The 13814-nt window shown below is 43.2% G+C and overlaps 1 protein-coding gene across 17 annotated transcripts in view; it reads right to left on the bottom strand.

Annotated features, from left to right (window-relative positions):
• Positions 1-13814, bottom strand: part of smarca2 (SWI/SNF related BAF chromatin remodeling complex subunit ATPase 2) — a 168129-nt gene that overhangs the window by 50094 nt on the left and 104221 nt on the right. For all 17 annotated transcript variants that reach the window (XM_090191295.1, XM_090191298.1, XM_090191300.1 and 14 more), the window contains 3 exons: positions 7865-8088; positions 3278-3383; positions 3060-3161 (listed from right to left, as the gene is read on the bottom strand). In XM_090191295.1, the coding sequence (XP_090047421.1) occupies positions 3060-3161; positions 3278-3383; positions 7865-8088 (432 nt within the window). The remainder of the gene's footprint in view (positions 1-3059; positions 3162-3277; positions 3384-7864; positions 8089-13814) is intronic.

Genomic DNA, 13814 nt, shown 5'->3' with positions numbered 1-13814 from the left:
CTCGCATTAACATCTGCTAACCATGTGTATGTGACAAATAACATTTGATTTGATTTGATTTGACGTGTACTCAAAGCATGCGCTGACCAACTGGCAAGTGTCTTCACTGACATTTTTAACCTCTCCCTGTCTGAGTCTGGAATACCTACATGTTTCAAGCAGACCACCATATTCCCTGTGCCCAAGAAAACAAAGGTAACCTGCCTAAATGATTACCGCCCCGTAGCACTCACATCGGTAGCCATGAAGTGTATTGAAAGGCTGGTCATGGCTCACATCAACAGCATCCTCCCGGATACCCTAGACCCACACCAATTTGCATACCGCCCCAACAGATCCACAGATGACGCAATCTCAATAGCACTCCACACTGCCCTTTCCCACCTGGACGAAAGGAACACCTACAGTTGAAGTCAGAAGTTGACATACACCTTAGCCAAATACATTTAAACTCAGTTTTTCACAATTCCTGACATTTAATCCCAGTAAAAATTCCCTGTCTTAGGTCAGTTAGGAACACCACTTTATTGTAAGAATGTGAAATGTCAGAATAATAGTAGAGACTGATTTATTTCAGCTTTTTATTATTTTATCACATTCCTAGTGGGTCAGAAGTTTACATACACTCAATTAGTATTTGGTAGCAATGCCTTTAAATTGTTTAACTTGGGACAAATGTTTCAGGTAGCCTTCCACAAGCTTCCCACAATAAATTGGGTGGATTTTGTCCCATTCCTCCTGACAGAGCTGGTGTAACTGAGTCAGGTTTGTAGGCCTCCTTGCTCGCACACGCTTTTTCAGTTCTGCCCACAAATGTTCTATGTGACTGAGGTCAGGGCTTTGTGATGGCCACATTAATACCTTGACTTTGTTGTCCTTAAGGCCTTTTGCCACAACTTTGGAAGTATGCTTGGGGTCATTGTTCCATTTGGAAGACCCATTTGCGACCAAGCTAAAACACTTTCTGACTGATGTCTTGAGAGATTGAGATTTTCCTCCCTCATGATGCCATTTATTTTGTGAAGTGCACCATCCCTCCTGCAGCAAAGCACCCCCACAGCATTGCTTGTACAGATGAATGTGGTACCTATCTTCAGGCGTTTGGAAATTGCTCCCAAAGATGAACCAGACTTGTGGAGGTCTACAATTTTTTTCTGAGGTCTTGGCTGATTTCTTTTGATTTTCCCATGATGTCAAGCAAAAAGGCACTGAGTTTGAAGGTAGGCCTTGAAATACATCAACAGGTACACCTCCAATTGACTCAAATTATGTCAATTAGCCTATCAGAAGCTACTAAAGCCATGACATAATTTTCTGGAATTTTCCAAGCTGTTTAAAGGCACAGTCAACTTGGTGTATGTAAACGTCTGACCCACTGGAATTGTGATACAGTGAATTATAAGTTAAATAATCTGTCTGCAAACAATTGTTGGAAATATTACTTGCGTCATGCACAAAGTAGATGTCCTAATAAACTTGGAAAAACTAGTTTGTTAACAAGAAATTTGTGGAGTGGTTGAAAAACAAGTTTTAATGACTCCAACCTAAGTGGACGTAAACTTCCGACTTCAACTGTATGTGAGAATGCTGTTAATTGACTACAGCTCAGCATTCAACACCATAGTGGCCACGAAGCTCATCACTAAGCTAAGGACCCTGGGACTAAACGCCTCCCTCTGCAACTGGATCCTCGACTTTCTGACGGGCCGCCCCCAGGTGGTAAGGGTAGGTAACAACACGTCTACCACACCGATCCTCAAAACTGGGGCACCTCAGGGGTATGTACTTAGTCCCCTCCTGTACTCCCTGTTCACTCATGACTGCACGGCCAGGTATGACTCCAACACCATCATTAAGTTTGCTGACGACACAACAGTCTGATCACCGACAACGATGAGACAGCCAACTGGGAGGAGGTCAGAGAACTGGCAATGTGGTACCAGGACAACAATCTCTCCCTCAGTCTGAGCAAGACAAAGGAGCTGATCGTGGACTTCAGAAAAAGGCAGGCCGAACAGGCCCCCATTCACATCGACGGGGCTGTAGTAGAGCGGGTCGAGAGTTTCAAGTTCCTTAGTGTCCACATCACCAACGAACTACCATGGTCCAAACACATCAAGACAGTCGTGACGACAAAACCTTTTCCTCCTCAAGAGACTGAAAAGATTTGGCATGGGTCCCCAGATTCTCAAAAAGTTCTACAGCTGCACAATTGAGAGCATCCTGACCGGTTACATCACCTTGGCATGGCAACTGCTCGGCATCTGACCGTAAGGCACTATAGAGGGTAGTGCGTACGGCCCAGTACATCACTGGGGCCAAGCTTCCCGCCATCCAGGACCTATGTAGTAGGCGGTGTCAGAGGAAGGCCCTTAAATTGTCATAGACTCCAGTCGCCCAAGACATAGACTGTTTTCTCTGCTACCGCACGGCAAGCGGTACCGGAGCACCATGTCTAGGACCAAAAGGCTCCTTAACAGCTTCTACCCCCAAGCCATAAGACTGCATTTCACGGTAAGGTCTACACTTGTTGTATTCGGCACATGTGACAAATAAAGTTTGATTTGATCTACATCATATAGACAGGCACAATGTCATAGATCTACAACACATGGACACCATGTCATAGATACATACACAACACATAGACAAAACATGATAGATATACAGACAGACAACATCAAAGATCTTCAACACATAGGCAGACATAACATTATAGATACACAGCACATAGACATACAGACCATCATAGCACTACAACACATAGACAGGCATAACATCATAGATTTACAACACATAGACAGAGGTAACATTGTAGACCTACAACACAATGAAAATACCAACATCATAGATCTACAACACATAGACAGACCTATCATAGATATACAAAACATGGAAATACCCACCATAGATAAACATACCTATCATAGATATACAACACATAGACAAACCACTCCATGTTATAGAACTACAGCACATAGACAGGCGCAACATAATAGATATACAACACAGACAGGGTGAGCAATATAGTTCAGGGTTAGGGGTTAGAGGTGACTGACCTGTGACCCCTCCAGGTTAAAAGTCTGAGCGTTGTGACAGAGCAGCATCACATCCTTCTCCAGGTCAGACACACTCCTGAACTTGTGGCTCCGCACACGCTCCTGGAAACAAACAAACAAACACGCACACAATCAGTCTGTCACACTTGGTAGGTTCCTCTGTCTGTCCTTACTACTATAGGTGTTATGTTTAATATGTATTATCTGTGGTTTGGTACCTTGATTTTCTTGAAGTCAACAGGTTTTCTGATCAGCTCGTAGTACTCTGGCAGCTCTTTCCTGGACGGCAGCTGGACAAACACCTCTGACAGCTGTCTGTTAGACCTGTTAACAAACAGACTTTAAAATACGAGGTATGGTAGTAGGTGCCAAGCTCACTGGTTTGTGTCAAGAACTACAAAGCTTATACACACACACACACACATATATATATATATATATATATATATATATATATATATATATATATATATATATATATATATATATACATACATATATACACATATACATATATACATATACATATATATACATACATATACATACACATATACATACATACATACATACATACACTTTATACACATATACAGTACCAGTCAAACATTCTACATTGTAGAATAATAGTGAATACATCAAAACTATGAAATAACACATAACCATGTCGTAACCAAAAAAGTGTTAAACACATTTTTGATTCTTCAAAGTAGCCACCCTTTGCCTTGATGACAGCTTTGCACTAAGATGCAGTGCCTTAGACCACTGCACTACTCGGGAGCCCAAGAGCTGGGAGGAGAAGAGAGGAGATGGGAGGAGAAGAGAGGAGAAGAGAGGAGATGGGAGCAGAAGAGAGGAGAGGAGATGGGAGGAGAAGAGAGGAGAGGGGAGGTGAGGAAAAAGGTTTTTCAAGCCACAAAGCATGATGTTTTGTTGCTCAAAGATGACTTCATCCATTAAATCATCCTGGTGTTCAGCGGGTTAGGGTTAGGCTGACTGGGGAGTAGGGGAGGAATGTTTCCATTTGTAGCTCCAAACATGTGCCTGTCAAACACTCCAGCTACAGACAGAGCACGGCACTGAAAAAGGAACCCCAGAGGACACTACTGATATAAACCCCAAATGACGATACTGATATAGGAACCCCAGAGGACAGAGAACAATACTGATATAGAAGCCACAGAGGACAATACTGATATAGGAACCCCAGAGGAAAATACTGATATAGGAGCCCCAGAGGACAGAGGACACTACTGATATAGGAGCCCCAAAGGACAGAGGACAATACTGATATAGGAACCCCAGAGGACAATACTGATATAGGAACCCAGAGGACAATACTGATATAGGAGCCCCAGAGGACAGAGGACAATACTGACATAGGAACCCCAGAGGACACTACTGATATAGGAGCCCCAGAGGACAGAGGAAACTACTGATATAGGAGCCCCAGAGGACAGAGGACAATACTGATATAGGAACCCCAGAGGACACTACTGATATAGGAGCCCCAGAGGACAATACTGATATAGGAACCCCAGAGGACGATACTGATATAGGATCCCCAGAGGACAATACTGACATAGGAACCCCAGAGGACAGAGGACACTACTGATATAGGAGCCCCAGAGGACAGAGGACAATACTGATATAGGAGCCCCAGAGGACAGAGGACAATACTGATATAGGAACCCCAGAGGACACTACTGATATAGGAGCCCCAGAGGGCAGAGGACAATACTGATATAGGAACCCCAGAGGACGATACTGATATAGGAACCCCAGAGGACAATACTGATATAGGAGCCCCAGAGGACAGAGGACGATACTGATATAGGAACCCCAGAGGACGATACTGGTAGAGGAACCCCAGAGGACGATACTGACATAGGAACCCCAGAGGACGATACTGATATAGGAACCCCAGAGGACGATACTGATATAGGAACCCCAGAGGACGATACTGATATAGGAACCCCAGAGCATGATACCGATATAGGAACCCCAGAGCATGATACTGATATAGGAACCCCAGAGGACAATACTGATATAGGAACCCCAGAGGACGATACTGATATAGGAACCCCAGAGCATGATACTGATATAGGAACCCCAGAGCATGATACCGATATAGGAACCCCAGAGCATGATACTGATATAGGAACCCCAGAGGACAATACTGATATAGGAACCCCAGAGGACGATACTGATATAGGAACCCCAGAGCATGATACTGATATAGGAACCCCAGAGGACGATACTGATATAGGAACCCCAGAGGACGATACTGATATAGGAACCCCAGAGGACAGAGCATGATACTGATATAGGAACCCCAGAGCACAGAGCATGATACTGATATAGGAACCCCAGAGTATGATACTGATATAGGAACCCCAGAGCATGATACTGATATAGGAACCCCAGAGGACGATACTGATATAGGAACCCCAGAGGACAGAGCATGATACTGATATAGGAACCCCAGAGCACAGAGCATGATACTGATATAGGAACCCCAGAGTATTATACTGATATAGGAACCCCAGAGCATGATACTGATATAGGAACCCCAGAGCATGATACTGATATAGGAACCCCAGAGGACAGAGAATGATACTGATATAGGAACCCCAGAGGACAGAGCATGATACTGATATAGGAACCCCAGAGGACGATACTGATATAGGAACCCCAGAGGACGATACTGATATAGGAACCCCAGAGCATGATACCGATATAAGAACCCCAGAGCATGATACTGATATAGGAACCCCAGAGGACAATACTGATATAGGAACCCCAGAGGACGATACTGATATAGGAACCCCAGAGCATGATACTGATATAGGAACCCCAGAGCATGATACCGATATAGGAACCCCAGAGCATGATACTGATATAGGAACCCCAGAGGACAATACTGATATAGGAACCCCAGAGGACGATACTGATATTGGAACCCCAGAGCATGATACTGATATAGGAACCCCAGAGGACGATACTGATATAGGAACCCCAGAGGACGATACTGATATAGGAACCCCAGAGGACAGAGCATGATACTGATATAGGAACCCCAGAGCACAGAGCATGATACTGATATAGGAACCCCAGAGTATGATACTGATATAGGAACCCCAGAGCATGATACTGATATAGGAACCCCAGAGCATGATACTGATATAGGAACCCCAGAGCATGATACTGATATAGGAACCCCAGAGGACAGAGAATGATACTGATATAGGAACCCCAGAGAATGATACTGATATAGGAACCCCAGAGGACAGAGCATGATACTGATATAGGAACCCCAGTGGACAGAGCATGATACTGATATAGGAACCCCAGAGGACAGAGCATGATACTGATATAGGAACCCCAGAGGACGATACTGATATAGGAACCCCAGAGGACAGAGCATGATACTGATATAGGAACCCCAGAGCATGATACTGATATAGGAACCCCAGAGGACAATACTGATATAGGAACCCCAGAGGACGATACTGATATAGGAACCCCAGAGCATGATACTGATATAGGAACCCCAGAGCATGATACCGATATAGGAACCCCAGAGCATGATACTGATATAGGAACCCCAGAGGACAATACTGATATAGGAACCCCAGAGGACGATACTGATATTGGAACCCCAGAGCATGATACTGATATAGGAACCCCAGAGGACGATACTGATATAGGAACCCCAGAGGACGATACTGATATAGGAACCCCAGAGGACGATACTGATATAGGAACCCCAGAGGACAGAGCATGATACTGATATAGGAACCCCAGAGCACAGAGCATGATACTGATATAGGAACCCCAGAGTATGATACTGATATAGGAACCCCAGAGCATGATACTGATATAGGAACCCCAGAGCATGATACTGATATAGGAACCCCAGAGGACAGAGAATGATACTGATATAGGAACCCCAGAGAATGATACTGATATAGGAACCCCAGAGGACAGAGCATGATACTGATATAGGAACCCCAGTGGACAGAGCATGATACTGATATAGGAACCCCAGAGGACAGAGCATGATACTGATATAGGAACCCCAGAGGACGATACTGATATAGGAACCCCAGAGGACAGAGCATGATACTGATATAGGAACCCCAGAGGATGATACTGATATAGGAACCCCAGAGGACAGAGAATGATACTGATATAGGAACCCCAGAGAATGATACTGATATAGGAACCCCAGAGGACAGAGCATGATACTGATATAGGAACCCCAGAGGACAGAGCATGGTACTGATATAGGAACCCCAGAGGACAGAGCATGATACTGATATAGGAACCCCAGAGGACAGAGCATGATACTGATATAGGAACCCCAGAGGACAGAGCATGATACTGATATAGGAACCCCAGAGGACGATACTGATATAGGAACCCCAGAGGACAGAGCATGATACTGATATAGGAACCCCAGAGGACAGAGCATGATACTGATATAGGAACCCCAGAGGACAATACTGATATAGGAACCCCAGAGGACGATACTGATATAGGAACCCCAGAGGACAGAGCATGATACTGATATAGGAACCCCAGAGGACAGAGCATGATACTGATATAGGAACCCCAGAGGACAGAGCATGATACTGAAATGGGAACCCGAGAGGATGATAATGATATAGGAACCTCAGAGGAATACTGGCTAAACACTATCACAACTCTCAATAATTGAATCAGGGATACTATTGCTGCAACCCAGGTACTAGAGGACTGGTTGGGGGTATCACCACTCTCTCCTGCTATGGTTCTCTTACCTGTCTCTGTAGTTGATGACGGTGTCGATGATGGCGTTCATCTGTTTAGTGAGTTTGGGGGGGTTGGGGGACAGCTTCTCGGCAGGGGGACGTCCACGCCTCTTCTTTGCCTTCTCTCCTCCCTCTTCCCTCCCCCCGTCCTTCTCCCCTCGTCTCCTCCTCTTCCTCGACTTCTTCAGACGGATCTCTTCCTCCATTTCCTCCAGGTTACCATCCTCTACTGCCTGTAGAGGGCGACACACAGATAAAAATGCACTCATATACTGTAGCTGTCCTTCCCATTGTTCTGGTTACAGACTGAACTAATGAGCTAAGAACAAATGTGCAGCTGTAGTAGTCACATTGTTTCAGAATCCCACAATTCTTACCTGTCTAACAGTATTAAGCATGTGTTCGTAGGACTTCTAGTTATGAAACTGAAAGTATTCAGACCCCTTGACTTTTTCCACATTTTGTTTTACGGTACAGCCTTATTCTAAAATGTATTAAATTAAATGTTTTCCTCATCAATCTAAACACAATACCCAATAATGACAAAGCAAAAACAGGTTAGACCTTTTTGTAAATGTATTTTAAATAAGAAACAAATAACTTATTTACATAATTATTCAGCACCTTTGCTATGAGACTCAAATCAAATCAAATTGTATTTGTCACATGCGCCGAATACAACAAGTATACACCTTACCATGAAATAGTTACTTACAAGCCCTTAACCTCTTGAACCTCTGGGGGCAGTATTTCATTTTTGGATGAAAAACGTTCCCGTTTTAAACAAGATATTTTGTCACGAAAAGATGCTCGACTATGCATATAATTGACAGCTTTGGAAAGAAAACACTCTGACGTTTCCAAAACTGCAAAGATATTATCTTGGTTTCGCCTGCTACAGGCGAAACCAAGATGAAATTTCATACAGGAAGTGAGCCAGATTTTGAATGCGCTGTGTTCCAATGTCTCCTTATATGGCTGTGAATGCGCAAGGAATGAGCCTACACTTTCTGTCGTTTCCCCAAGGTGTTTGCAGCATTGTGACGTATTTGTAGGCATATCATTGGAAAATTGACCATAAGAGACTACATTTACCAGGTGTCCGCTCGGTGTCCTCCGTCGAAACTATTGCGTAATCTCCAGGTGCGTGCATTTTTTCATTTTGAAGGAGAAACCAAACTGCCACGAGTGATTTATCATCCAATAGATATGTGAAAAACACCTTGAGGATTGATTCTAAACAACGTTTGCCATGTTTCTGTCGATATTATGGAGTTAATTTGGAAAAAAGTTTGCCGTTGTAATGACTGAATTTTCAGGTTTTTTTCTTAGCCAAACGTGATGAACAAAACGGAGTGATTTCTCCTACACAAATAATATTTTGGGAAAAACTGAACATTTGCTATCTAATTGAGAGTCTCCTCATTGAAAACATCCGAAGTTCTTCAAAGGTAAATTATTTTATTTGAATGCTTTTCTTGTTTTTGTGAAAATGTTGCCTGCTGAATGCTAGGCTTAATGCTATGCTAGCTATCAATACTCTTACACAAATGCTTGTGTAGCTATGGTTGAAAAGCATTTTTTGAAAATCTGAGATGACAGTGTTGTTAACAAAAGGCTAAGCTTGTGAGCCAATATATTTATTTCATTTGCGATTTTCATGAATAGTTAACGTTGCGTTATGCTAATGAGCTTGAGGCTATAATTACGCTCCCGGATACGGGACTGCTCGTTGCAACAACCAACAATGCAGTTCAAGAAATAGATTTAAGAAAATATTTACGAAATAAACGAAAGTCTATATTTTTTTTATAAAATCAAAAAGTAACACAATAAAATGACATAACAATAACGAGGCTATAGACAGGGGGTACCGGTACCGATTCAATGTGAAGGGGGCACCAGTTAGTTGAGGTAATTTGTAAAGTGACTATACATAGATAATAAACAGCGAGTAGCAGCAGTGTAAAAACAAAGGAGGGGGGGGGGGGGGTCAATATAAATAGTCCGGGTGGCCATTTGATCAATTGTTCTGCAGTCTTATGGCTTGGGGGTAAAAGCTGTTAAGGAGCTTTTTGGTCCAAGACTTGGCGTTCCAGTACCACATACCGTGCGGTAGCAGAGAGACCAGTCTGTGACTTGGGTGACTGGTGTCTTTGACAATTTTTTGGGCCTTCCTTTGACACTGCCTAGTATATAGGTCCTGGATGCTATGAAACTTGGCCCCAGTGATGTATTGGGCCTTATGCACTACCCTCTGCAGTTGCCATACCAGGCGGTGAATCAACCGGTCAGGATGCTCTCAATGGTGCAGCTGTAGAATTGTTTGAGGATCTGGGGACCCATGCCAAATCCTTTAAGTCTCCTGAGGGGAAAAAGGTGTTGTCGTGCCCTCTTCACAACTGTCTTGGTGTGTTTGGACTTTGGTGATTTGGAAACCAAGAAACTCCACTTCAGCCCTGTCGATGTTAATGGGGGCCTGTTTGGTATTGAGTTTCCAATGATCAAACTTGAAATGTGTCTACCACTTGTGGTAAATTCAATTGATCTGACATGATTTGGAAAGGCATACACCTGTCTATATAAGGTCCCACAGTTAACAGGGCAAGTCAGAGCAAAAAACAGGCCATGAGGTCGAATTAATTGTCCGTAGAGCTCCGAGACAGGATTGTGTCGGGGCACAGATCTGGGGAAGGGTACCAAAACAATTCTGCAGCATTGAAGGTCCCCAAAAACACAGCGGCCTCCATCATTATTAAATGGAAGAAGTTTGGAACCACCAAGACTCTTCCTAGAGCTGGCCGCCCAGCCAAACTGAGTAATCGGGGGCAAAGGGCATTGGTCAGGGAGGTGACCAAGAACCTGATGGTCACTCTGACATAGCTCCAGAGTTCCTCTGTGGAGATGGTAGAACCTTCCAGAAGGACAACCGGAAGCCACCCCTCGGTAAAAGAAACATGACAGCTCGCTTGGAGTTTGCCAAAAGGCATCTAAGGCGACTCTCAGACCATGAGAAACAATATTCTCTGATCTGATGAAACCAAGATTGCTCTCTTTGACCTGAATACTAAGCGTCATGTCTGGAGGAAACCTGTCACCATCCCTACGTTGAAGCATGGAAGTGGCAGCATCATGCTGTGGGGATCTTTTTCAGCGGCAGGGACTGGGAAACTAGTCAGTATCAAGGGAAAGATGAACAGAGCAAAGTACAGAGAGATTGTTGATGAAAACCTGCTCCAGAGCGCTCAGGACCTCAGACTGGGGTGAAGGTTCACCTTCCAACAGGACAACGACCCTAAGTACACAGCCAATACAACGCAAGAGTTGTACAGCTATGTAGCTGATCTGTGTATAGACCCTAACACATTTGGTAAAAGACCTGTACTATGGACGTACAGCTATGTAGCTGACCTGAGTATAGACCCTAACACATTTGGTAAAAGACCTGTAGTATGGATGTACAGCTATATATTTGACCTGCGTATAGACTCTAACACATTTGGTAAAAGACCTGTAGTATGGATGTACAGCTATATATTTGACCTGCGTATAGACCCTAACACATTTGGTAAAATACCTGTAGTATGGATGTACAGCTATTTATTTGACCTGCGTATAGACCCTAACACATTTGGTAAAAGACATGTAAAAGACATGTACTATGGACGTACAGCTATGTAGCTGACCTGAGTACAGACCCTAAAACATTTGGTAAAAGACATGTACTATGGACGTACAGCTATGTAGCTGACCTGAGTACAGACCCTAAAACATTTGGTATAAATATTAGTTCAGAACAGTGGTTTTATTTGCTTCCACTGATTAATAATTAATCCCCAAGAAATGGCAGAAAATTAAACCTGTCAAACTGGTATTTTGAAATTAAAGTCCTGCTTCAAATCAAATCAAATTGTATTTGCCACAAACATGTTTAGCAGATGATATTGCGGGTGAAGCGAAACGCTTGGGTTTCTAGCTGTGCAGAAATAGTGCAGTAATATCTAACCATTTTCACAACAATACAAACAACCTAAAAGTAAAATAATAAATGAATATATAAATATTAGATGAGAAATTTTGGAGTGGCATTGACTAAAATACAGTATAGAATAAAGTATATACATATGAGATGAGTAAAGCAAAAATATGTTGTGGCGTACAGCAGGTCAGCCACCAGGGGGAGACTCGTCGAGGCCTGGTGACAGACGGAGTATACATCACGAGGTGATGGCTCCATCTGCTGGACGTGCCAGGTCTCGACGGGCTCTCCGGCCAGGACTAATTGGGGCTGATTGGGGAGTAATCAAGGGCTGATTGCTCACCAGCTATACAACTCCCATGAAGCTGCCAGAAGAGCAGCACACAGGGAAGAGACTGGGGGAGGAAAGGACTCCTGTATAGTTGGGGACCCGAAGCCCAGCAGAAGGTATCCCGGAGAAGGTCTCTTGGGGGAGACCTATTCTTTTCTTTTGGACTATTATTTGAATAAACACCTTTGAAACTGAGCTAATCCTACTTTGTCTGATCTGTGTAAACGTTTTGACCCAATCCCCTGGTCTGCCACAATGTAAACATTATTAGTGACTAGTGTTCCATTATTAACCTTTTGCGTGTAGGGGGCAGTACCTTCGTTTTTGGCTAAAAAACGTACCCATTTGAAACTGCCTATTTCTCAGCCCCAGAAACTAGAATATGCATATAATTGTCAGATTAGGATTGAAAACACTCTAAAGTTTCCAAAACTGTAAAAATATTGTCCGTGAGTATAACAGAACTGATATTGCAGGCAAAAACCTGAGGAAAATCCAATCAGGAAGTGCCTCTTATTTCGAAACCTCTCTGTTCCTATGCATGCCTATCCTCCATTTAAAGAGATATCAACCAGATTCCTTTTTCTATGGCTTCCCTAAGGTGTCAACAGTCTTTAGACATAGTTTCAGGCTTTTATTTTGAAGAATGAGCGTGAAAGATCACATTGCGTAAGTGGATGGGTGGGGGCTCTCAGAGTGAGTTTTGCGCTACAGAGTAAAGCGGCCATTGTTTCTCCTGGTGTTATTGTAAAACCTACACACCCGGTTGATATATTATCAAATATATATTTTAAAACATACCTGAGGATTGATTATAAAAAAACGTTTGACATGCGTCTGTGGACATTATGGATATTATTTGGAATATACGTCTGCGTTGTCGTGACCGCTCTTTCCTGTGGATTTCTGAACATAACGCAACAAACAAACGGTGGTATTTTGGGTATAAAATAATCTTTATGGAACAAAAGGAACATGTGTTGTGTAACTGGGAGTCTCGTGAGTGAAAACATCCGAAGATCATCAAAGGTAAACGATTAATTTGATTGCTTTTCTGATTTTCGTGACCTAGCTACTTAATGCTTAGTGTACATAATGTTATGTTATGCTGTCGATAAACTTACACAAACGTTTGGAATGCTTTCGCTGTAAAGCATTATTTCTAAATCTGAGACGACAGGTGGATTAACAAAAGGCTGAGCTGTGTTTTGCAATATTGCACTTGTGATTTCATGAATATATATTATTTTTTAGTAATATTATTTGACTGTTGCGCTATGCTATTCAGCGGTTGCTGGCGAAAATGATCCCGCTAACGGGATGGGTAGCGTCAAGAAGTTAAAGTGGCCAGTGATTTCAAGTCTTTGTATATGGGGCAGCATCCTCTAACGTGCAGGGTTAAGTAACCAGGTGATACCCGCCTAGTCATTGCTATTTAACAGTCTGATGGCCTTGAGATAGACTGAAAAACAGCTTCGGTACCAGCTTCGATGCACCTGTACTGACCTCACCTTCTAGATGATAGCGGGGTGAACAGGCAGTGGCTCGGGTAGTTGTTGTCCTTGATTATCTTTTTGGCCTTCCTGTGACATTGGGTGCTGTAGGTGTCCTGGAGGGTAGGTAGTTTGCCACTGATGATGCTTTGGGCA

This window comes from Oncorhynchus mykiss, chromosome 11, assembly GCF_057628025.1.
Source record: "Oncorhynchus mykiss isolate SJ-2025 chromosome 11, ASM5762802v1, whole genome shotgun sequence".
Classification (NCBI taxonomy): Eukaryota; Metazoa; Chordata; class Actinopteri; order Salmoniformes; family Salmonidae; genus Oncorhynchus; species Oncorhynchus mykiss.
The sequence above is the reverse complement of the archived record's forward strand: the minus strand, read 5'-3'. Positions and strand labels throughout refer to the sequence as shown.